The sequence below is a fragment of the Trichechus manatus genome, unplaced genomic scaffold, assembly GCF_000243295.1.
Source record: "Trichechus manatus latirostris isolate Lorelei unplaced genomic scaffold, TriManLat1.0 scaffold00177, whole genome shotgun sequence".
In the NCBI taxonomy this organism is placed as follows: Eukaryota; Metazoa; Chordata; class Mammalia; order Sirenia; family Trichechidae; genus Trichechus; species Trichechus manatus.
The window spans coordinates 867286-891574 of record NW_004444113.1 but is presented as its reverse complement, the minus strand read 5'-3'; the positions used below and the strand labels follow the sequence as shown (position 1 = coordinate 891574).

The window sequence follows — 24289 nt, the reverse complement described above, 5'->3', positions numbered from 1 at the left end:
GAGTTCCTTGTACTCTGCTCACCCTTTTTTTCCCTTATTGGATGTGTACTGTTCGGGGACATTGTACTCTGAGGGAACTTGGATGTGTGTCCACTAAGCAGCTTCTTTGAGAGGAGAGCTGCTTAATCCTGAATTGGCTGGTGCCATCAGGAAATGTTTTAAATGGATGACTGAGAGCTGTTTAATAAATTGAATGCCACGTATCGTGAAAGTATGTTCTTACATAGGATCTTTGCTGTCTAACCAGCCATCCCATTACTTAAGAAAAAAGAATCTGGATTCTGGCAGAACTGGGTTTGACTCTCACCTACATTGTTTACATTCAACACTGTTACTTGGGCAAGTTGCTGAGCCTCTTAAGCATCGGTTTCCGATCTGTGATGTGGAAACTCCCCCTCCTGGCCTTGCTCCTAGAGGTGCTTAACTCATTTAACCCCCCAGTCATGTGGGGTCTAGAGAGGTTATGTAGCTCGCTCAGGGTCACAGCTAGTTAAGCGGGGGGTGAGGCAGTCTGACTCCAGGACCTGTGGTAGTAACCACTGTGTAGTCTTGATGTAATTTCCCAAATTATTTTACCAGACCTTGGAACATTTTAAGGCATATATCCTATCAGACACCAACAGATACTGGTAAAATATAGTGTGAGTTTGCTGTGATAAAATTGAGAGCAAAACTTTGATTTATATGAGTTTGGTGAGTACAGGTAACTACCACCTATTAGCGAATAAATTCATGTAACCACAATTTAAAAAGAAAAAAACTTCCTGTTAGCCGTATGACATTTTCTGGATCTGTACTCAGTATGTGAGTGTGGGGGGCACGGATACGTGGTTTCATTTTTCTTCTCTCTAGGTCCCACCACACCAGCCAGGTCCCCCTGTAGTGGGTGCACTCCAGCCTCCTACTTTCACGCCTCCTTTGGGGATCCCCCCTCCGGGCTTTGGCCCTGGTGTTCCTCCTCCTCCACCACCTCCACCATTTTTGCGCCCGGGATTCAACCCAATGCATTTACCACCAGGTATGCTAAGTTTAAGAAGACATTTGTCCAGAGCCCGAAGTGAAGTGGCCCAGCATAAACTGGCATTGTTTTCCTTGTTCTAGGTTTTCTTCCTCCTGGACCCCCACCTCCTATAACTCCACCAGTATCCATTCCTCCTCCTCACACTCCACCAATAAGCATCCCAAACTGTAAGCATATTTTTCCTTTGCGTTACCCTGTCGTCTTGGGACTAGGAGGGAGAGTGAACCAGTAGTAGGGTCTGTAGTGTTTCAAAAGAGTGTTTACTGGGGAGGCCATTAATTACTCAGCTTCACATGTTGATGTGATTATATTCCTTAGCTACTATCGCTGGTATAAATGAAGACACTACAAAAGACTTATCTATTGGAAATCCCATTCCAACAGTGGTGTCTGGGGCTAGAGGAAACGCCGAGTCTGGTGACAGTGTGAAAATGTATGGCTCTGCCGTGCCACCTGCTGCTCCCACGAATCTGCCCACTCCTCCTGTAACCCAGCCCGTTTCACTTCTTGGTAAGTTAAGTTTTTTATCATTAGTTTCTGTTTTGTCTTTTTCAAGTTAGTTTTTTTTTTAAAAACAATGCTTGTTACGGTAAAATGTTCTCCAGCCTATTTCTTGAAAGTCTTCCTTTTAAGTCTTTACCAAGAGTATCCCAAGAGACACTCTCAAAGATGAGATCATGTTTATCTGTCTCGAATAAAAGTTTGGATTTGCATGTTTTAATTTGGCATAGAAAAATGATTAATCGCTGTAAAAAGGAATTGGTACAAAGTTCGTGATTGCTGTAACCTCAGAGTCTTTCCCCAGCTTTATAGGAGATAGCATTTCTTTGACAACATGGGTTTTCTCCTGTCAGGACTGATTTTTATTGATCTAGAACCCCTAGACCCTGGTAGCATTCTTTGTAGGCTAGCAAGGAACTCCTCTTTGATACATTGCAATAAAATGGCCTTGTTAGCTGAGTGGCTGTTGCACGGCCTCCCGTGCTTTCCCCCGGCCCCTCAGTTTTCTCCTGCTGGGCCTTATCTGTTATACCCTTTACTAAGCTTTAAGGATTCTGATGTCTGTTAATTACTAAGATCAAGAGAGGGGTGATTTAGATTGTTTACATCTTAAAGGGGGCTTGCCCTTTACCCTTGCTTGCTTGAATTGTAAATAAATGTATTGCATGCTTGTTATAGTAGACCATCTTTTAAATAAGTAAATTCTTAATCTGAAGTGGTATTGCCAAATATGACTGACACTTGATTCTCTTAATGGGGAGTTAGTATTTCCTTAGCATTATAACATGCTAGTTAGTGAGCCCATTGGTATTTCAAGCTTTTATCATCTTAGGAAAGAGGCACATGGGTTACTTCTGGGAGGTAGGGCTGTGGGACATTGATTTCTAATGGAGGACTTTTACTTTTCCCTTTATACCTTTCAGTACTGTTGGCAATTTTTATGTTGTGCATGTGTTACATTTGTAATAAAAATCTGTTTTTAAAATGGCATACTGTCTCCTGCCCTTTCCAAGACTGAGCTTAGGCTGATGATAAACTTGATTTTTACTTTCCTTAGTACACAGACTGGGTAATGATGGAACAGATTTTGGGATTAAAATTTGTGGCCAGTAATGTAGCGGTAGTCGTCATAATGACGAAAATGGTTTGTTTAACGAGAAGGTTGCTTAAGAGGTCTACATCCTGATGGAAATCATATAGTAGAAGGAACATTGGACTAGGAGCGAGACCAGACATCTTTGGATCTGTTTTATTTTGCTTTTTTTCCTTAGTTGTAATAAGATTTGCTCAAGAGTCACAGAGTCAGAGTTGGCTAGAATTTTCCTGTGACTCCCTTGACTCCACCCTCCCACCTCCACATCCCTGATTATGAGTTCCCTTTGAAATGGAGTTTCCTAGTCTAGGGTGCATGGATATTAGACTACTTGAGACTGTTTACAAAACTGCATTTGTTCGTGCATTTTTCTGGGCTGGAAAGGGCCAGCCACATCATGGATGCTTAGTAAATTGGTTGAACAGGTGAAAAGGTTTCATAATCTCCCAGAGTTTAAGGAACCACTGCTTTCAAATGGTCCTAGAGAGTAGGTAGCCCACCTCTGATTTAGGTCTTGAAGACTCTGCCCTCTTTAGTAATCAGTATTGAAACCTACAGTTTAAACTCTGCATCCAACATGTGAAACAAAAAAAAAAAACAGATGAAAAGTTGGTAAGCCTAAAAAATAAACTTATTTAGTAAACTAAACACTGCTAGAAAAAGAAGTAAACTCAGAATCTCTGTTAGCAGCACTTGTCACCACCCTCCATGTATCTGTTTGGGTGTCCACCTTCCTCCCACTAGGATGGAAGCTACATGAAGGGAGGGAGGGAGGGAAGGAGGGACATTGGTTACATGAGTGAGTCAGTGGGCGGATGGCTCTTTCTGTTTCACCCCTGATGGTTATCTCTGTAACTTTTAAAAAACAAAATTTAGAAATTTAAGACTATCAAATCTGAAAAGGTTTAAACTTTGACATGTGATAAAAGTGAGAACTATCTTATTAAAATAAACATTTTTAACTAAAAAATGCACCGGTTTAGCTTCAGTCATCAGAAGGATGCTCTGTGTTCCTTCAGTTGGAAACCGTGGAAAGAATGTTCCATGAACATTGACCTCTTAGAGAAACGAGATTTTTTAAATGTTCATGCAAATAGGAGAGTTCATGCAAATAAAGAATTCATCCAAAAGACCCTAGTCACAGTTCCACCATTTTGATAAAAGAATATAGTAATCAGATCATAATACTGCAGTATGAAAGGGTCAGTAATTGGGTTGGGGTATTGTTGGCATTACTCAGGTAATGGAATGCTAGAACCAAGACGCTGTCACGTTTCCTTCTGGTGCTCTCATGTTTTTGCTTACGATAAAAAAGGAAGTGCTGTGCTATGCCAGAGAACTCTAGCCTAGAAAAGACGCTAAACTTCAGTTTTCCTCCTCTGTAAAAAGGGAATAAAAATGACACATCAGGGTGTCGTAATGGCTCAGTGAGTTGACATGTGTGATAGAACGTCTGACATGGTGCCTGCCACAGGTTAGGCAGGTGGCCAGTGAACGGTGGATGCTTATTTCAGGTAAGAAATGCTGTAGGTTATGTTTAGAACACCTAGGGAAAAAGAATTATACTTTGCAATTCTAAAATTATATTACTTCAGCTGTGATTCACTTTTAACTGCTCTATTTGTTGGTGGTCAGAGGCAGACTTTTTAGCCAAAGTGTATCTTGCTATTAAAAACCCAAGCCCATTGACATCGAGTCAATTACTAACTCATAGCGACCCTATAGGACAGAGTAGAACTGCCCTGTAGGGTTTTTCCAAGGAGCACCTGGTGGATTTGAACTGCTCACCTTTTGGTTAGCCGCTGAGCTCTTAACCACTGCACCACCAAGGCTCCGAGCATCTTGATATAGTTGCCTTAGTTATTTTCAAGGTAGACCAGATCATGAGTTCACACATATAAAGTTCCCATAAGTTGACTTACTGAGAAAACCTGGTGATAGTCATAGCAGTATTGTGTTTAAAAAGCTAACTTAATGCTTGTATTTTCCCATTAATAATACTCGTATAGCTTTCTTAAAATGAAAGGTGAATGCCTCCTTGAGACTTGATTGAATTCTTGCAACTTAATTTCTGAAATGTGGCAATAATATTTTTAAAGAAAGAGGCCAAACAAGTATTCAGCAGATCTTCAAAAATTCTATAGTGAGACCAAACTATACTGGGAGGCGGCAGTGCCTTAAGGATGGTTTTATTTAAAGACTTTTCCATGTGATCAGACTGACGTGTGGGTGCTCGTGAGGGAGTGGTGACTCCCTGTTTCTGGAGTTGGGCTAGGGTGGCCCACGCTGCTGAATTTGGAGAGAACCAAACCTCCATCTTTTAGAGGTTCTGATTCTTTTAATAATACTCATATCTAAAAATAATCAAATTATTTGATGCACAGTAATAATTCATTATAACTCGGTTTTTAAATCTGTAACCCTTTGCTCAAGTCTTCGTACAACACACTCAGCTCGTAGAACAGTTAAGGACAACAGTCTGCGGTTGTTGGTCAGTCAGGAGAGAAGGAGTATGAAAGATGACAATTCGGTTCATTCTCTCTACTGTATAAGTGTCTGTGATCTTTTTTTTTTTTTAACTTTTGTATAATATGTATCTCTAATATGATGTATAGCATTTTTATTAAAAACTTCGTTGTAAATGTGAAATTTGGGTTACTTTGGTGTTCTAAACAATAAAAAATAATACACACAAAAAAATGTTTGTTTGTGTTACATATCTCTGCTGTGTTACCAGTATATCCAAAATATCTTTTCATGGAAAAACTAAGTTGAACTCATTCTTTTTGTGGAGAATTAAAACTTCTTTTCCTGCCAAACGCATTTATTCATTAACTAGTAATAAGCAGTTTTCTCTCAGTTTTTGTCACATTACTGTGGATGATGGTGAATTTTATAAATAATAGGTTACTTGTGAGGTTGTTTCCTACTTGTTGGTGTTTTCTGTTACCCAAGTCACACATCGGTGGCCTGCAGGTAGCATTGCTGGACAGTGGTGTGACGCGCCTCGGCGTGCTTCGCACACGTGTTCTGCATCGCCTCCGTAGGCACTTGAGCTGATGATCCCAGACTTGGACCTCTCAAGAAATTAGGTGGACAAAATAGGTGTGTGAACTACGATATGTACGCAGGTCTGTTTACTTTTCTGCAATAGTCACCCTTAAAACTGCCTAGAAAATGAATACGTTTATCACCAGTTTCAACAATTACTGTAATACTTGCTGCCTGTTTGGTGGTGGTTTCACTTAGCTTTGGATTTCTCTGTCCAGGCTCTGTCTGGAATTTTTTAATATTTTCATAGTTAGCAATTTTTTAACAACATTTAAATTAAAACATGAGAGCACCAATCTGCTAGTATAAATAACATTCAGAGGAAACCTGAAGAAGGTTTTAGAAAGCAGAGTTTTTAAGTGATGTTAATAGTAACACCTAATTGTTTTCAAACAGTTTTTTCAATTTTATGTATTTTTTCTTACTATGATGTTTACTATGATGTTTGAATACATTAAATTATAAGCCAGAAGGATGTACCAGATGTTTAATTTGGTTCGAGAAAGCCTGTTGACGTTATTTATCCTATAAAAGTATTCTTTGGAACTTTAAAATATGTGGATTGGTACTCGGAATACTGCATTATGTTACTCCGTTTAAGTTACGTAGTTGAAACAGTTCCCAAATACGCATCACAGTGCCTTCAACTTAGTATGTGACGTAAGTGGATAATTCGAAATAACCATCTGCAAGAGATACTTGCCGTGGATATGAGTTTATGCATAAATACACTGTCTCAGAAGGTGAAGCTCTTCAAACAAACCCAGGGAAGTTCTTACACAAGAGGAACTTGAACACTGGTTGTCACGTTGTCCATCCCTCACTGGGCTGTCGCTTCCTAGGCTGCTGCAGAACTCTAGTCTGAAGAGTATCTTTACATTGAAATCTTTGGAGCTTGAGGAAGGTGATCGCCTGTGCTTTCTTTTGGAGGGGCAGAACACTGGGCTCTAGACTGATTTGGGTAGACAAAGATACTGCTGAGCAGAATTTCAGGTAAGAATTGTTTTCCAGCCAACACTGAAAATAAAATGCCCTACAGATGACCTCAGTTCAGTGATGGAAGGGTAACTGTATTCTGAACTTCTTGACTCCAACAGTGCAACACTTAATTCCAAGACATAGCTGCTGTAGCTGCCTGTCATAGTAACAGCAATTAGGATACAAACCAAAATTTAAAAATCAAATATAAGTGAACTATAGGGAAATTAAGGCACCCTGGTGGCGCAAGTGGTTAAGCACTCAACTGCTAAGCAAAAGTTTGGTAGTTTAAACCCACACAGTGGCTCCACAGGAGAGAAGCCTGGCCATCTGCTCCTATAAAGACCACAGCCGAGAAAACCCTATATGGCACTTGTACTCTGTCACACAGGGTCGCTGTGAGTCAGAATCGACTCAAGGGCACCTAATAATAGGGAAATTGACCCTACAAAGCCTTTTGTGTATTAATTTTGCAAAAAAACAAGGAGTCATTTTAAGTAGATAATCATTGGTCTCTGATCCATCTTCTTTTGAAATACTGGTTGTCATGTATTAGGTTTTAGCAAAACAGTGTACCTATATGCTGAAAAGAGATACACATCTCAGTGTATTTGCATTACTGAAAATTGAAATTTCTCTTAAGATCTCTTGCTAACATTCTAAGCATGATTTTTTTTTTTTTTTAATCAATCTGGAACGCACTTTTCTCTCATCTTTTGAAAACTAGCTCTTTATTCTTGTTCTGCCCAGTTCCCAGAACACCATGTCTGCTATACAAGCCACGTAGTAGTCTTTTCAAATAAATATGCCCCGAATATTATTCATAGGTTAATCTAGGCAAAGGAAGTACAGTTATTAGTGGTACTATTATTTCAATTTTCTGAAGGCCTGAAATGAAAACACTAGGGATCTTGGGGCAGTAGAGGGAGATATGAGCTGCTGATACATCTTTTTCCGCATGGAAAAATTTTGTTTTAGGTTCATGCAAAATGCCAGTGCCATTCATTCTGTCAACACAGAAAAAAGTTGGTAAAAAATTACAGCCTTTCTTAAAATTCAGGTCCTCCTAGGTTTGCGAGAGGGAAAGACTCACAACCTGGGGAGAGACCTGTGCTCTCTTGTTCCCCTGAGAAGTATCTTCTTGATGGGTCTGGTAATCACCTCTGCCACCACCGCGAATTCATACGTTCATCATATGTTTATTCAGTACCTGTAGTGTGCCAGGCACCCTTTTAAGTACTGGGGAAAGCAAAACAAGCAGGACAAAGCTGGTCTTCCTGGAGCTTACATTCTGTAGGGACTTAGAAAACAGTAAACTGATAAATAATTTTACATGGAGACAGTCCTATGAAGAGAATAAAACAATGGTTAGGGATAGATAGGTGGGGATAGTGTGTGTATCGCGTGGGATGTCTTATTTTTAATAGGGTGGCCAGGGAAGGCATCTCAGGAGTAACATTTGGAGGAAGCTGAATAAAAGGCAGGTTGAGCCACATGATCACAGAGGAAAGACATTTCAGGTAGAGGGAAGAACGAGTAAGGGGGCCTGAGCTGAGAACAACCATGGCTTGTTTGAGGACAGAGGGACTAGTATGGCTGGAGCAGGGTGAGCAAAGGAAAGAGAGTGGCAGCAGGAGATGGGTTTAGAGAAGGTTGTCCAGGGGCAGGTTGTGAGTGCAGTGAGAAGTGGTGTAGGGTTTTGAGCAGGGAGGGTCATGATCTGATGTATGTTTTTTTTAAAGGATCACTATGGCTGTTGTATAGAAAACAGGTTGTAGGAGTTATGGGGGGAGACGATACTACTTTGGATGCTGTTGTAGTAGATTCGAGCTAATAGCTTACATTAGGGGAGTACAGTGGAGGTGATAAGTGGTTGGATTCTGAATGTATTTTGAAGGTAGAGCCTTCAGAATTGTGTGAAAGGAGTCAAAAGCAACTTGTTTTTGGCCTGTGCAATTGGTAGAATGTGATTGCCATTCCTGAGATCAGTAGGAGGAGTGGGTTTGGTTGGGGGCGGGAGGGAAGGATATTAAGTAAAAATGTTGGCTGTTTTAACTTGTATGGATGTCGAGTAAGCAGCTAGTTAAGTAAGGTCTAAAGATGTAAATTCGAGTGTCATCAGTATATATTGATAATATTTAAAGCCACATGAGCCTGTGAGATTACCTAGGGATGGAGTGTAAGTTGAGAAGTAGTGAGAAGGGTGAGCCCTGGGCTCCTTCTACATTTAGCAGTTGAGTGAGTATATGATACCAAGAGCTGAGACATAATAGTACTCATGTGCCACCAACTCTTCTAGCACTTCTATAAAGTTATAAGCCTTCCAGCCCTATGAAGTTGGTATAGTTATCTCCATTATATAGACAGGAAAAGAAGCATAGATGATGTAACTTACCCAGGGTCAAAAGTGGTAGAGCTAGGATCCAGGGTAGCCCGACTTGAATGCCTGTGCTTTTGACTGCTGTCCTGTACCATTCTCATCAACAAAGGAGACTGAGAAGGCACAGCCAGTGGGTTAGGAGGCGACAGTAAAGGGGGGTATGCTGGACGCCAAGGACAGAATTCCTGGGAAGGAAGGAGAGATCAACTGTCAGGTATCTTTGATAGAGTTGAGGAAGAGTGCTGAGACTAGCCAACTGACTTTAGCAAAATGAAGGTTCCTGGTGATGTTGGGGACAGTGATTTCATTGGAATGGTGGGTACAGAAGCCCAGTTATATAGGGTCAGGAGAAAATGGGAGATGAGCGTGTGCTGTGATTGTGGACATCTCTCTGTGGAGGTTAGCTATATGGATGATAGAAAGGAGATGCAGGCTGAGGTAGATTATTTCTATTTTCAGTTTTAAAAATGAAAGACGTTACAGCGTGTTTATTCTTGGAAAATCCAGTAGAAGAGAGAGTTTTGGTGCAATGAAGAAAGAAGATAACCTAGGTTGATAGTGGATGAGAGGATAGGATCCAGGGTTCAGACAGAGGGCTTAGCCTTTGGAGCACAGATGGTCAGACAGAAGGAGTATACAGATGCAGGTAGACAGGTTTGGTGGTATGTAGGTGGATGAAAAGGTGTTTAAATAAAATGTGGTATATCCACATAATGGAGTATTATTTGTAATAAGAACAAATGAAGTACAACATGGATGAACTTTAAAAACATAAGTGGTAGAAGCCAGTCACAAATATTGTATGATTCCATTTATATGAGATGTTCATAGGTGAGCCCATGATTATGTGGTTGCCTGGGCTGGTGGGAAATGCGGAGTGACAGCTGATAGATACAGGGTATCTTTCTGAGGTGAGGAAAGGGTTGTAAAGTTGATTTTGGTAATGGTTGCACAACTCTTATTATACTAAAAACCATAGAATTGTACACTTTAAATGGGAGAATTGCAGGCTGTGTGAATTATATCTCACTAAGGTTGTTACACAACACAGTAAACCAGCTAAGAGTAGACACGTTTAAGGAGAAAGTTGAAGGTGTGGTATAAATGGGGCAGGAGAATGAGTTGACCAGGAGAATGTAGGGTTGCGGGCCAGAATTGAAAACCAGTTGCCATCAGCTAGACGCCAACTCATGGAAACCCCATGTGTGTCAGAGTAGAACTGCTCCATAGGGTTTCCCGTGGCTGACTATTCTTTTTTTTTAAATAATCTCCAGACCTTTCTTCAAGGTGCCTCTGCAATCTTCCGGTTAGCAACCAAGAATTAAGGACATTCTTCTGGTTATAAAGAGATGAGTAAGCATGTTGAGGGGGCAGGAACAACACCACCCAGCCAAGTTCAGGTACAGATTAGGTAGAAGAGTTGTGTTCAGACCCACTGTTGAGGTTTTTCCAGGTAAATACACGGTTGAGGGAGAACCATGGACCTTAAATCAGGTAACGAGGGAAATAAAGACACGGAGGGCACTGGGGCTGTGATCCTAATGGGATTGAAGATTGTCTGGGGGGTCCCAGAGAGAATGACCTGGAAAGGAAGCGGGCCAAAGAGTGGGTGCATGACATTGAGACATCTGAAGTGATGACGTCATTGGTCATGAAAAGTCCAGGGCTTCCTGGAGGCTTGTGTCCGTGGTAGAATGGAAGCAAAGATCATCGGAGAAGAACAGGTAGAGAAATGGTGACTCTGGATCTTCCTTCTGCCTTCTCCATCCTCCCTCCCTTTTCACAGAGCAAATCCCTGCCTTTTTTTTAAAGATCCCACATAAATTTCACATTGTCTATGAAATCTTCAACGAACCAGTGCAATTGGTCACTGTCACAGTATTTAAATCAAACCTACAACAATATCTTTTAAGTTTTGTATCTTCCTGACTACGCTCTGGTTCTTAACCCAACTCACTAACGTGTCCTCTGTATACCTTACTTATTTTCTCCCAGGATTTCGAGGTCCAGGCTGTTCTCCAGCCCTGATAGCAACCTTCCTCCACCCCCCTCCTCTCTAACCGTTTAATATACTAGTTTATTCTTCATTTCACATGATTTTCAGCATCTTTACTATAGAGAGCAATGGCACCTACCCTTTAATTTCTACTTCTATATTTTCGTTGTGAAACAACCCTTTTTTTGGCTCATCATAGGAAACATCAACAGTTAAGTTATGGTTATTCCGAGTTAAGCTCCAGTGTATTTCCTATACTTCCGAATTTGAATCCAGGCGTTTGGGGCTGGCGTTTTCTTGGTCTGCCTTAAAACCTTGGTGTATTAGAAATTTCTGAGTCTTCTATCTAATGTGATGTTTCCTTGGGTCAGAACTCTTATTCACCCAGTTCTGAATGATGACGTTAGGTGCTGTCAAGTCGATTTCCAGCTCAGCGACCTGACGTGACAGTACCTCTGCCCCACCCAGTTTCCTGGACTGTAATCTTTATGGGACCTGATCACCAGGTGGCTCCCGCAGAGCCGCTGGTGGTGTGAATTTTGTCATTTTTGTCCAGAAATGGTTTCTCTTCCCAAGTTCTGATCTTGCATTGACGTCTCCATCCATGCAGTTATTCGAAGAAAAGATCTAGGTTCCTGTATCTCTTAAACTCTCGGCCTGCCCACTAAATCTTTAATCCGCCCCTCATCAACAGCACCTTTGTTAACGTTCAGTCTCATCTCTGTCCCCCATTCTTGGAATAAGAGCCTAACTACCCCCCAGTTTTTTCCACCTCCTTCCTTGCACACTACTTCAGAAGGATCTTTCAAAAACAAACGTAGGGCAAGTTTCTGCTCTCTTGCAGTTACGTCTCACCTTCCTCATGTTGGCATTTTAACGATTTTCCCTTCCCTTGAGACCCAATCCAGACATCCCCTGTGACTCCCACTCAAATTCACACACCCTACGTTTACCAGTTCCACCTTTGTGTGACATACTGGCTTCGGTGCCATGCCATCTCCTCCGGCAATTGAAATTTGTTTCTATTACCCTGTGTCCTGCTGAAAGGAAGGGACTCTGTTTATCTTTGTATCCTCAACACATTGGAGTTGCTGATGGGAAATGCGGGTGTGCAATATATGTGTCAATGAATTTTTTAAAATTTGCAACTCTAAAAAATTTGTCACTGATCTTGTACATCGTGCATTCCATAAAATGAATAATTGCTTTGAATGCTCTTTCAACCTGGATAACTCATCATATATATTTCATTGGTATATGCATAATGTCAGCTTTTCTAATGTATTAGTTCAGCCAACATGCATACCAAGGGCCTCTGCCACCTGATACATTTTTAAAATTAAATACAACTTACAAAAGCAATACGTGTTCACTGCAAAAAGTAAAATTAGAAAATGCTGATGAACCAAAAACTCCACAAATATCCCTAATGCTGCCACTTATGTAGCCTGCAGGTCAACATTTGGGACTGTAGGAATAGTCCGTTAGGGCAATCTGTAAGGTTTGTTGGTCCGTAAACATTGAATTTATACAAAGGAAGTCCAGCCTGACGTGCCTTTCTAGCATTATTTACAAATGGAAGGAATTTGAGTGTATAGTATTTTAAGCAAATCCCAGATACAAATGTACACGTGTATGGAATAGGTAAATTAGGCAACATATAAAAAAAAATATTGTATTTCATAGGTTTAAGTAGATGAGAACTGTTAAACCCTTAAATGCATGTAACCAAGAACATAAGAGCGGTGTTCCTAGAGACTGGGGTTCATATTTTACACACAAAAAAATCACCCAGCTTGTCCCATCTGCACAGAGCTGTGGGGGCCTTGCATCCTTTGGCCACTGTCAGATTGGTGGTGGGCAGAGCAAGGTGCGGCCGCTTCAGCCACACTGTGGTTTAGGTGAGGAAACCAGGCATCGTGGGAAATCAGGAGTTAGGACTTCCCATTGCCCCACAAGGCTCATCCGCACTTAATTCTGTTGTCATAATAAGACATGAACACTCCTCCTGTGATTTTTCTAGTGTTGGAGATTTGGCATTTGGCCCTTTGAGCTTATAGATACTTGAATGTGCCTCACTGACTTCCATAGCCGAGTGAGCATTGGTCAGTTTAGTCCTTGAAAAAAAACCTTTTCTAATACAAGTTGGCTTGAAAAGTAAAGTTAGATCTTTTTAAGTATTCTATGTAACGATTCCTCTATTACAAGAGACCGTACCGGGGGGTGAACATTTTGTTTTCGGTTGAAGTCCACAAATATTGAGACTATTCTTTAAAAAGTGACAGTGTGTCTTGGGTGCTTTCGTTACCCCAGTGTGTGGCATATCCTCAGTAAATGCCCACTAAATTATACAAAGAATGTTTCAATCTGCCACTGAATTTTGTTTTGATCTGTGAGATGGTATAGGTGGTGGTTCTGTGTGTGTTCCCTGTCTGGGATTTCCCAAGCAAGAGGCTGAAGGGACTTTCTGCCACATTCAGCTCCTTCACGATTTCCACTTTTCACTGTGGTTTTAGTAGTTCTCAACTGCAGACCTCACACGTGGAAGCTCAATGTATTTAAATGTTTTCCAGCTACCGAAATGCTTGATTTTATACTATGGGGGATGGGGGGGCGGTGCTGTTAATAAGGTCTTAATTATCAGAAATGAAAAACTGTTTTTGCTAATGTTAAATATTTAGTGTTAGCTTTTTCATCACCTGTATTAGCAGATGTGTGGAGAATAATAATTTGAGCACTTTAACTATGAGTCAGGCACAGAGCCCCCTCTTAGGTATTTGGTCCCACTGACATCTCAGCGAGATGGAGGGACTGTCCCCCATTTTATAAACCAGAACACTGAGGCACATGTCCAGGGTTACTCCCTGAGTAGGGCTGTATTTTACCAAACATAAATCTCTGTGAGCATTTAAAAGGTATTTAATACCAACACTGGTGAGTCTCTCTGTTCAGAGTCAGAGAGTTATAAACGGGCATACATACATTTTCAGGTACAGTCTGTCTAGTGGTTAAGCCTGACACAATAGCATTGGACCACGTTTGAGTAGCAAAAAACTCGTTGACATTCTTGTTTACCATATTATTTGTACAGAAAAAGTAGGCTCATCAGGAACATCCAGGACTCGTCAGTTTGCTGACGTGGGTGGGAGGAAGTTGGTTCAAACTGTAAACATGAAATAACATGATGTCGTGGAAAGAACACTGCAGAAGGACGTAATATGGAAGTATAGGGCTTGCTCTCGGGTCGTTTTCTGTCAGTGTCATACAGCATTTATCTGACCATTACCAGTTGATGAGTCAAAACCCATCACTTGCCCCCCATCCTGCAGTACGTAGGTAAATACCCTGTTCCGGCACTATCTGGAACGTTTCTCATCCGAGCAGCACCTTTTGGTCGTGGTATTTGCCTTGTGATATTTGTATTTGCAGAAAAATAAATCTGGAGATAACCATGATGCCTTTCTGCAACTTAAGTGCTGGACCAAAGCGAGAATCCCTGCTTCTTTCCGTCATCATTATAAATGATGGGGTTGTTGAACTCGTATAGCTCTTACAGCGAAACGTGAGCAAACCCCATGACAGTGGGAACATAAAGCCAGCAAGTCGTCGTTACTTTCAGCAGCTCTGGCTTTATCAGTCTTGCCACCTTTGGAAGGATGAGTCAAAGCTGAATGGCTGAACAGCATTACTCAGTAGTCATTTTGGCTTAGCGAGTTATACCTTACGCTGTGCTTTGAAAAAGGAATTGTGAAAATCTCGCATCTGCGTATGGATCTGATTTTGTAAGCACTAGTGTGTAAGTGTTGCTCGTTGCATAGTAACTACGTGTGACCTGGACTCATGGCCACCTCCCTCTGTATGCTCGTTACTGCATTTTCCGGGTCAGTGACCTCATTTTTTCCCTAGTGTTAAGTCAAATGAAGACTTAAAATCCAAGTGTAAAATTTTGTTAGAGTGCACGTGAAAACACCCTTCAGTTGGCTGGGATAGTTGTTGATCCTGCGTTCAGTCCTTTATCCCATTAAGGCTTGAGCACACTGTGTTTCTCAAATGCTTTCAGTGTTCGAGTGGTAAACAATAATGAAGGCTTAGAAGGAGACTTTCACATACTCTTTCTCAAGGTTGCTGTATTACAGTTAACTTTTCCAGCTTATGTTGACGTCTACCTATATTAGATACTGAAAATAAAGTCTTTGAAGTGGCCCACAATTATTACTGGGCCCTCCTGTTGAGTTTGTGACAGGTAGACTGGCAGGCAGTATGAGATTTGCAGATACTGTATTCATTTTCATTTTGCTTTAAGCTTCACGAGTAGTTGAAGATAGAATGCCATCCTCCGTGTTATTCACACTGTGATTTTGTTGCCCTTTAGGCACTCAAGGAGTTGCACCTGGTCCTGTGATTGGGCTTCAAGCACCATCCACTGGTCTTCTTGGTGCCCGACCCGGCCTCATCCCACTGCAGCGCCCTCCAGGAATGCCTCCACCGCATCTGCAGCGATTTCCTTTGATGCCACCCCGGCCTATGCCACCACATATGATGCATAGAGGGCCCCCGCCAGGACCAGGGGGCTTTGGAATGCCGCCACCACACGGGCTGAAAGGCCCCTTTCCACCTCACGGCCCCTTTGTTAGGCCTGGGGGAATGCCAGGGCTTGGGGGCCCAGGCCCGGGCCCAGGGGGCCCTGAAGAGAGAGATGGAAGGCAGCAGCCCCAGCAGCAGCCGCCACCGCCACAGCCCCAGCAGCAGCAGCCGCCGCCCTCCCAGCAGCCACCACCAACCCAGCAGCAGCCACAGCAGTTTAGAAATGATAACAGGCAGCAGTTCAATTCAGGTAGAGACCAAGAAAGGTTTGGAAGACGATCTTTCGGAAATAGGGTGGAAAATGATCGGGAACGGTATGGGAGCCGTAATGATGATAGAGATAATAGCAGTCGTGAGAGGAGAGAGTGGGGAAGAAGGAGCCCCGACCGGGACAGGCACAGAGACTTGGAAGAGAGAAATAGACGCTCTAGTGGGCATCGAGACAGAGAGAGAGATTCTAGAGAGTCTCGTAGAGAGAAGGAAGAGACCCGAGCAAAGGAAAAGCCTGAGGGGACAGACAGGGCAGGTGGTAACAAAGCCGTGGAACCTCCCGTTAGCCAAGTGGGAAACGTAGACACTGTTTCAGAACTTGATAAGGGGGAGTCTGAGGCCACAGTTGTCAAACCTTCTGAAGAGTCACCTGCTGAGGCTACCTCATCCGTTGAACCTGAAAAGGATTCTGGCTCAGCAGCAGAGGTTCCTCGTTAGACTGGAACTTGTTGAGCTGTGACCGTGATGCTTCCGAAGCGTTGAGCGTGAGGTGTACAGATGCTGTATTATATTCGCTCCTGCTATATCTCAGCCCCGCAGTAGTTGGTGGGGAGTTGTAAGCAATTTGATTGCTTCCCTTCTATTTAAAAATAGCCACAAAATAACAAAAAATACTGAAAATATGAATAAATATGACCCTTTTTGCTGTAACTTTTTTAAAGTTTTGACTTTAAAAAGTTTACAAACCGTAATTAGAAGTGCTATTTTTTTTTTTTTTTTTTTTTTTTTTTTAATTTAAAGACAAGGTAATGGTGGAAGCTCCTCCAAACAGTAGGGATGTTTTTAATAAACTCTATTTTCGTAACAAACGTTAACGTGTGCCGTTCTTCCTGCACTGCATCGAGGTGGTAAAGGATTGTTCGGCATCAGAGTTGGAGCTGTTAGTCCCGAGTCTAAATTAGACTGAGGTGGAAACAGACATCTTTCTGTGGTTATTCTCAAACACTTTCTCTTGTAATACTTTTGGTCTTGGGCATTTCAATCATAAGGTCAAAGTTAGTGGTTTGAATGTTAATTGAGCTCACTGTTAAGTGTTTGCAATTCAGTCAAGGTGGTTTTTCCCCCACTGGCTTTGTGATAAATGTTGCCCTAATTTGTAAAGCAGTTTTGCTGGCGGGGGAAGATGGATCTCAATGTGACACACTGTACTTTAGATTGATTGCCTGGGTATTACTTATTTAGATGATTGGGTGGTTTTTTTGTTTTGTTTTGTTTTACCATCCCATGAAATTTTTTAAAAGGATTTAAAGAAAACAAATCAAGGTTAACATTTGGAACCTAAAAGCTTTTTTTGTCTCCCATGTTTAAGAACTTCAGTGCAGCTTATTGTTTCCTGTGGGCCTGTTGCCTTTACCTTTGTTTTTTTAAACTCCCCTGCTGGGCAGAGGCAGACTGAACTTTTTGCCACATACAAAATACTTTCTCTTCTGCTTCAAACTTTTGGGTTAACTAGGAAGAATAGTTGTGGGTTATGCAGGAATTATAACAGGGAGACATCCAAAGCCACATCCAACCTTTTATCTTGCAGTGGTACAGAAAAGCAGTTACGTACAACTGCTTACCCAGTGCCAAGGAAGATCCCAGGATTTATGGCCTTGTTAAAGCTGTTTTCTTCTTAAATGACATTTTTACAGTCCTCATTTCAGCAGGCTGGGCACTTCATTTTTCCTTCACCCTCATCCCCAGGTGAAGCTGTTTTATTGCTTGGGTTTGTACATAGTTCTCTGCAGCCAGGTCTGTTTTGACAAGCTGGAGCGATCTTCTGTGTTCCTGCCATTAGAAATGAGAGGAAATCTCACATCTGTAGGCTTAAATTCTAAAATTTGTCCCTGCTTCATATTGGCGGAGAAGTTTAAGTCAGACCCTGAGACTGCCTCTGGCAAGAAACATCTGACTGAGTGTCCAGACTACAGGGACTTACAGCACCTGTTTCCAGCTCAGTGTTAGGACCCCCTCCCCGCATTTGCACGTGACAGTCACAACACTGAGAGGGGGGCCTTCAAGTCACAGGTGAGTCCTTTATGCGAGTCTCACCTCCTGTGTGCAGCAGACTGTACACTAGTGAAAGCTCTTGAACGCTGTTGGTTTTTCAGTTCTTTACCTGAACTCATTTTAACCACTTGTTGTGATCATGTTTATCACTGACTTCAATTCTGAAAATGCTACCAACTGTCTCTTTCCAGTACAGCTCTCCTCTCCCGAATTGTCTCGAGCTGATGAAGTGCATCATGGGTTTATGATGTTAACAAACAGGATCGTAGTTCATTCCTGGCTTCTAACAGAAACAATATTGTGCACTTCCTAACTGAGCGGACAGCTGGAATCCAGCTACAGGTTAGGTTAACATTTCGTAGAAATGTGCTTTCACAGGTACATACTTACATTAAGACAAACAGATGTGAATATCTTAACTGAGTGTGTGAATCTTACGAGTTTTAAATTGTCAGAACCCACGATCAAGACATTTCTTTGGCTCCACGTCGCAATGTACATTGTATAGTTCTTCAAAGGCTACTCAGATTTTGTCAACCTCTCCTTTTATTATAAACTAAATGCTCACAAATCTTCAAAAGTGAAAATCCGTGCCATCTCGGCAGGTAGGTATATCGATCTTATTCTTACCTAACCAAGGCTATAACTTGCCTTTTACCATTTCAACAGTTACCAAGAGGGGCTCTCAAACTATATAGCATCTACTTTTAAAAATAAACTTCGGTACTTTAATCAAAATGCTTGGTAGTGAAGTGGGAAGGCACCTTAATTCTCCTGAAATTGACAAAGGAAAACCTATTTGTCTAAGATCACGTTGGTCAGGTTCCGTCTTATGTACATATTGATGGCCTTATTTAAAATACTTTCAAAAGCAAGCTCTATGAAATAGTTTACATCCGTTAACCCTATTACTAAATCTGTTCCATCCAAAATCTTTGAGTATGGGTGCTAATTTAGAATTTCAATTTGGATTCTTTAATAGGCTCCATATGGGGTATCTGTTTATTCAGACTTGAGAACTGAAGAAATTCAGTTATGTTTAATACCCATATGTGACTAAATTTAGCAAAATACAGAGATCACGGAAACACATTTTAATTGAGTCAGAGTTTTTAACTATACAAATCTTTCAAGTGGTCAGATATCATCTCTCATTATAGATACTTAAAGCAATTAAAAACAAAGTCACACAGTTAAACTTTTAAGAGTACAGTGTTTAATGTTTGTCGAGTTAACTTTCTACAGCTAGCAAGATGACAGATGAGTAGTTACTAGGACTCAAGACCATGTCTTAAGGAATGTTTTCTGAGGCGATCCCAATTACCCCACAAGCCAAACGACCTCCAGCATTTCCCGTCTTTGTACTTTCTTCATTTCCACCTTGGCCCAAGTCATCCTCTTTTTCATGGACCTTTAAAAAAAAAATTAAGAACATGTTAACTATGGGCTACAAAGAAATTACCGCTTCTTCCCAGCAACACCCAAAAGACCTTTACAAACCGCGTAACATTACTTCAGAAAACATGCTGAAATAATCCTGTTAGTAAGGAAATAGTAAGCACTAATATTTAATCCAGTAGTAAAAGTAGAAACTGCTACTTAAAGCTTTCTCTTGATATTGCAAATCTAGGAGATGTAAGTTAACTTCAATTTGAACTCTAGGCAAATGTTGTGATGTCTAAATTAAATACTGAAAACCCAAACAATTCTTACAGGCCACCACATGCTGGTTGTAATCCTCCAAGATAAAGTATATAGTAACTTCAGTTATAGAAGTCTTTCTTCTACAGTATAAACTGCTTTGAAAAAAAGAAACTAAAAGTGAATAAAACTATCAGAAGCTCGTGCCTGACACAAGTAGAGGGCTGTAAATAACCAGCCCCCAAAAATAACCAACCCCACTGCCATTGAGTCCATTCCGACCGACAGCAACCCTAAGGACAGAGCAGAACTGCCCCTTAGGGTTTCCAAGGAGCAGCTGGTGGCTTCAAACTGCCGACCTTTTGGTTAGCAGCCAAGATCTTAACCACGGCGTCACCAGGGTGCAAGTAATCCTAAAAATAAACTATTTACAGAACGGAATTTTAAATTTTGTTCACCAAACACTGGCAAATATGATTTTTCTGCTTCGCAACTATGGCTGAAGAAAATTCAAAGGGTAAAGGTCCACTAAAAGTGACTACTGAGCAGTCCCTGTCCCCCAGGTGAGCGGAAGAGCAGGTCGCTCCGGTGGCTTCGTGAGAACCAGATGCAGCCCCCAAGGGTAACTTGGGGCGACCCCTTCCCACAGTCAATAAGTGGTAACCTAGAGTTGAATGTCACAGATTAAAGGCAGGGGAAACCTGGTCACGGCAAGAACATCGGGCAGTTTTAAAACTAGAAAAAGACTACTTTGTTTCTTCAACTTAGGTCTAATACGATCAAATATAAGCTGCTTTTTATTGCTGCCTCTTAGCAAAAGAGTGCTTTTAACTGATAGACAAACTGATCCATTTTTACTAATCAAGTAAGTTAACTGCTTTTTTCTAATCTGAACTAAACGTGATCTACAGGACCCTTAAAAACCAGGATTAATCATCACAAAACTACCTGCCTGTATGCTAGGAGAAATTTTAGGCACATCTTTATCACGTGAACACTTACCACCATTGTGCGGCCAATGATGGAATTGCTTCCTGTGAGCGAGATCAGAGGGTCTTCAATAGACACATGGGCCACGCCATCTTTGTTGGCAGTCACGTTGCCCAGGTCTCCAACATGCCTTACATTGAAGAAGCATCACATGGGTTAGGGCTGATTTCCACTTCACTCAGCATCAGCCAAGTTCATGGCTCAACTCAAAACTGATGGGGTTAGATACCTAAGGTGGGCTGAGAGGTTTAAACCCTTACAATATCAAATGAGACCCACCTTTCCACATCAACAGAACTTTGGACACACAGCTCTTCAAAACAGGCTCCAAGCCTACAAAGTGATAATCTGGGAGAGCCATGAGGAGGGGAGGAGCCCAGCTAACCTTAGAGGTGAAGCACCAAAGGGAAACTTCAGTTGCTGAACTGGGCCTGTTAGATACCGGCACAGCTAAGGCGGCTGTCCCCCAGGCCTCTGCTATAAAGTAATCCTTGTCCATAAAGTCTTCCCAGAAGGCTCTCAGAAAACACACGTAAGCCATGGAGCCTCGCCTGGTTTTCAGTAACAGGTCTGCCCTACAGAAGCTCCTCATGGCTCAGAGCGCTGGTTGGTTTATGTCCCTAATCGCTGACAGCACTGTTAAACCCGTGACATTTCCAGTACTGGTTCCTTCTGGCAACCAAACTGTTTTAAGCCTTCCCACATGTCAACTCCCTAGCCTAGGGAGTAAGCCACTCCAGCACTCCAGGGGCGAGGGGCTGTGTGGGGGCAACAAACTCAAGAGCAGAGATGTGGCAACCACTCCGTGATCTTAGCATGCAACTGGGAGACAGTACACCCACAGCGACCCAAGAAACCATCACCGTTCCTTTAGTATCAGTCAGCATCGTCACTCACCTCTCTGCAGACTGTGGCCCACCATGTTTTTTGGAAAAAGGATTAAAGTGAGGCCCGGCACTGGTACAGCCTATTCACACACACAGGAAAAAAAAAAAAGGAGGGAAGCTCAATCGTGAATCAAAATCCTAAAAAGAAACCGATCATTGCTAAAACCTCCAGTGGAGAAAATACGACCTGCATCATAACGACTTCTAGCAACACGTCAGTATAAGCACGGCGGGCAGGGCGTAGAGACAGGTTCTAAAGTCTATAAGACATTGGGAAAGCGTCTCTTACAGTGAATTACTTGCTGCATGCAGAATCTAACACAGCGACTTAGGTCCAGGGGCCAAGGCCGCAGCCTGGCCCAGCTCCAGGGAGCGGCACTCAGACCACACTGTGTAAATGACACTCCTGTGCAAAGGGGGTGCCTGCCACCCACACACAACACCACTGCCAACAGTGCAGGGGTTCTTTCATGACATGGCTTTCTTCATTCAGCAGCTGATGGAAAATTTCCATTGTTGACACTCTCCTCCCCAGCTTCCAGAGCCCTGGTGGCGCAGTGGTTAAGAGCTCGGCTGCTAACCAAAAGGTTGGCAGTTCAAATCTACCAGCTGCTCCTTGAAAACCCTCTAGGGCAATTCTACTCTGTCCTATAGGATTGCTGTAAGTCAGAATTAACTCGACAGCAACAGGTTACCCAGTCTTCTGAGTGGGTCCTGGTGGTGCCGTGGTTAAAACGCTCGGCTGCCATCCAAAAGGTCAGTGGTTCAAACCCACTAGCCACTCTAAGGCGGAAAGATGCAGCAGTTTGCTTCCTTAAAGATTTACAGCCTTGGAAACCCTATGGAGCAGTTCTACTCTGTCCTAGAGGGTCACTATGAGTTAGAATCAACTCGATGGCTGTGGGTTTGGCTTTCCGGTACCCAGCCTTCTGGGAGTCCCACACAGGGAGAAACACACACGGGTTACAAGCAGCAGCAGAGTAAGGCGAAGTTACACAGCATCATCCCCAAAGCCAGAGACCGAGAAGCCAGGAACAACCTAGGGGATTTCAGTAATTACTGAAACAAATCAAATCTAGTCATTAAATCATTGTTTGGAACAATGACGTCAAGGCCTAGCAAAATGAATCAAGTTATCATAAGAAGTCTGTAAACGCTGAAGTCAGATTATTACTCAAACACAGCAAATGATCACTAAATGCGCTTTAACCCATAAACTTTCATTAGCTTGCTTCTAATGCCAAACTGAGAAAATGGACCTCATTCCAAAGCACCAAGAATTTTGTGTCTATCGTTTTCAGTCTGTATCCTACTTTTGCCCCAGAAAGACCTTGTGCTGGGGAGCACAGTGTGGGGCTATTCTCACAGGTAACAGAGAGATGCGCAGATGGTGCTTTCAACACCCACCCTCAGTCCCCGGCTCGCAAACACCTGGGGTCACTAGAGGATAAGGAAGCAGCTTAGACTCTGTTTTCTAAAAAACACCTGAGACTCTTACATAATCAAGCCCAAATCACACAGTAAGGAAACCATCAACTCCCTCCCCTTTCTTCCACGCTTAGGCATCAAACTGGGGTTCACCTTGCAGTCATGTTAACGTGACCGTTTTGCTCTAAGTGTTGAGGATTTTGACGCTCAGGGGTTACCCTACTCGCCCTGTCTGTCTTACCAGGTTAAGCGAGTTCAGGTCACAGACCAGCACAACACCCACCTTGTGTGTTATCGCCAAACTGGTGAACGTGGAAACCGTGGTGGCCTTCCGTCAATCCTGTGATGCGTCCTGTTACCATGACAGACCCGTCTCCCTTTATTCAAAGAAGAGCAAAGTTTCAAAGAGTAAGAGCTTCTGAAGAAAACAGTCTGTTTACCTCTACCACTCACTCACAAGACGGTAAAAAGAACATGGGCTTTTAAGTCAAAACCACCAGTGTCCAAATCGCAGGCCCAGTACCTTCTAGCAGCATGCCACCCAAAAAGGGACGGGTTACCCACTGAGCAAGGTCCGCACTGGATTCCTTGCTAATCTGCCGTGCACAACTTCCCTCGTTTTCCACATCTGTGAAGCCCGGGTGACACTGTGCACGCCAGATTAGTAAGCAAGCACAAGGAAGCCCGTGCACCTTGCTGACTGGGTAATCCACTCCGCTCCGCTCCCAACAGCTCTCGGCCTCAGTGTCCCCGCCAACAGGGAGGTAACGGTCATGTTCTTTTTACTGGCCAGGACCCTGTGGCTGGCAACCATGTCAAATCAAACAGCATATGAAAAGCACCTAGCAGAGTGCCAATACCCAGCGAGTACCCAGTGTTAGCACGACACACTTTGTGGGGTCTGACTCCCGCCGAGTGAATATGCTCTACTAGTACGTAATTACGTTTGTCTTGTAAACACTTCTGAATATATTATATCTGCACATGGTGAGTGAATGTGTAAAAATCAAACTATTTAACCCAAATGTTAGCTCACCACACACTTTTACGAGCCCCTTGTTCTTTCTTCATGCAGATACTGTTCCACGTGACAAACATATAGGTTTGCTTTTTCTAAAAAAGGCGCCCCGGAACTCTCCATCGGCCCCTGGAGCCCTGATCTCCGCCCTCTATTCAGTGGGTGTTTAACAACTGCCATCACAGGCACTTCTGGAAGAGTCAGGAAACATCCTGTCCCACTGCCCCTGGGGCTGGTTCCAGTCTCACTACAGATACTGTTTTCTCAAGTCTTCTTAGACCTCGAAACCTCCATAACCTTTCCACTCTAAGACCAAAAAGAAAGGGCAAAGATACCACAGCAGGTGACAAGAGCAAAGCAGTACCCCGCGCAGGCAGTGGTGGTGGGCACATCACGCGTGGCGACCTGCCGAAATCAAGGAAGTTACCATTTCAACGACACACAGCATCCACATCCCAG

The 24289-nt window shown here is 42.6% G+C and overlaps 2 protein-coding genes across 2 annotated transcripts in view; one reads left to right on the top strand and one right to left on the bottom strand.

Moving 5' to 3' along the window:
* Positions 1-16683, top strand: part of SCAF4 (SR-related CTD associated factor 4) — a 64470-nt gene extending 47787 nt beyond the window's left edge. Inside the window, exons 18-21 of the mRNA XM_004386967.3 lie at positions 853-1018; positions 1102-1188; positions 1340-1531; positions 15393-16683. Coding sequence (XP_004387024.2) covers positions 853-1018; positions 1102-1188; positions 1340-1531; positions 15393-16312 — 1365 coding nt within the window. The 3' untranslated portion in view covers positions 16313-16683. The remainder of the gene's footprint in view (positions 1-852; positions 1019-1101; positions 1189-1339; positions 1532-15392) is intronic.
* A 546-nt stretch (positions 16684-17229) lies between these two features.
* The window catches only part of SOD1 (superoxide dismutase 1), a 10082-nt gene continuing 3022 nt past the window's right edge, over positions 17230-24289 (bottom strand). Inside the window, exons 2-5 of the mRNA XM_004386984.2 lie at positions 23096-23189; positions 21395-21464; positions 20510-20627; positions 17230-19277 (exon numbers count right to left, since the gene is read on the bottom strand). Coding sequence (XP_004387041.1) covers positions 19158-19277; positions 20510-20627; positions 21395-21464; positions 23096-23189 — 402 coding nt within the window. The 3' untranslated portion in view covers positions 17230-19157. The remainder of the gene's footprint in view (positions 19278-20509; positions 20628-21394; positions 21465-23095; positions 23190-24289) is intronic.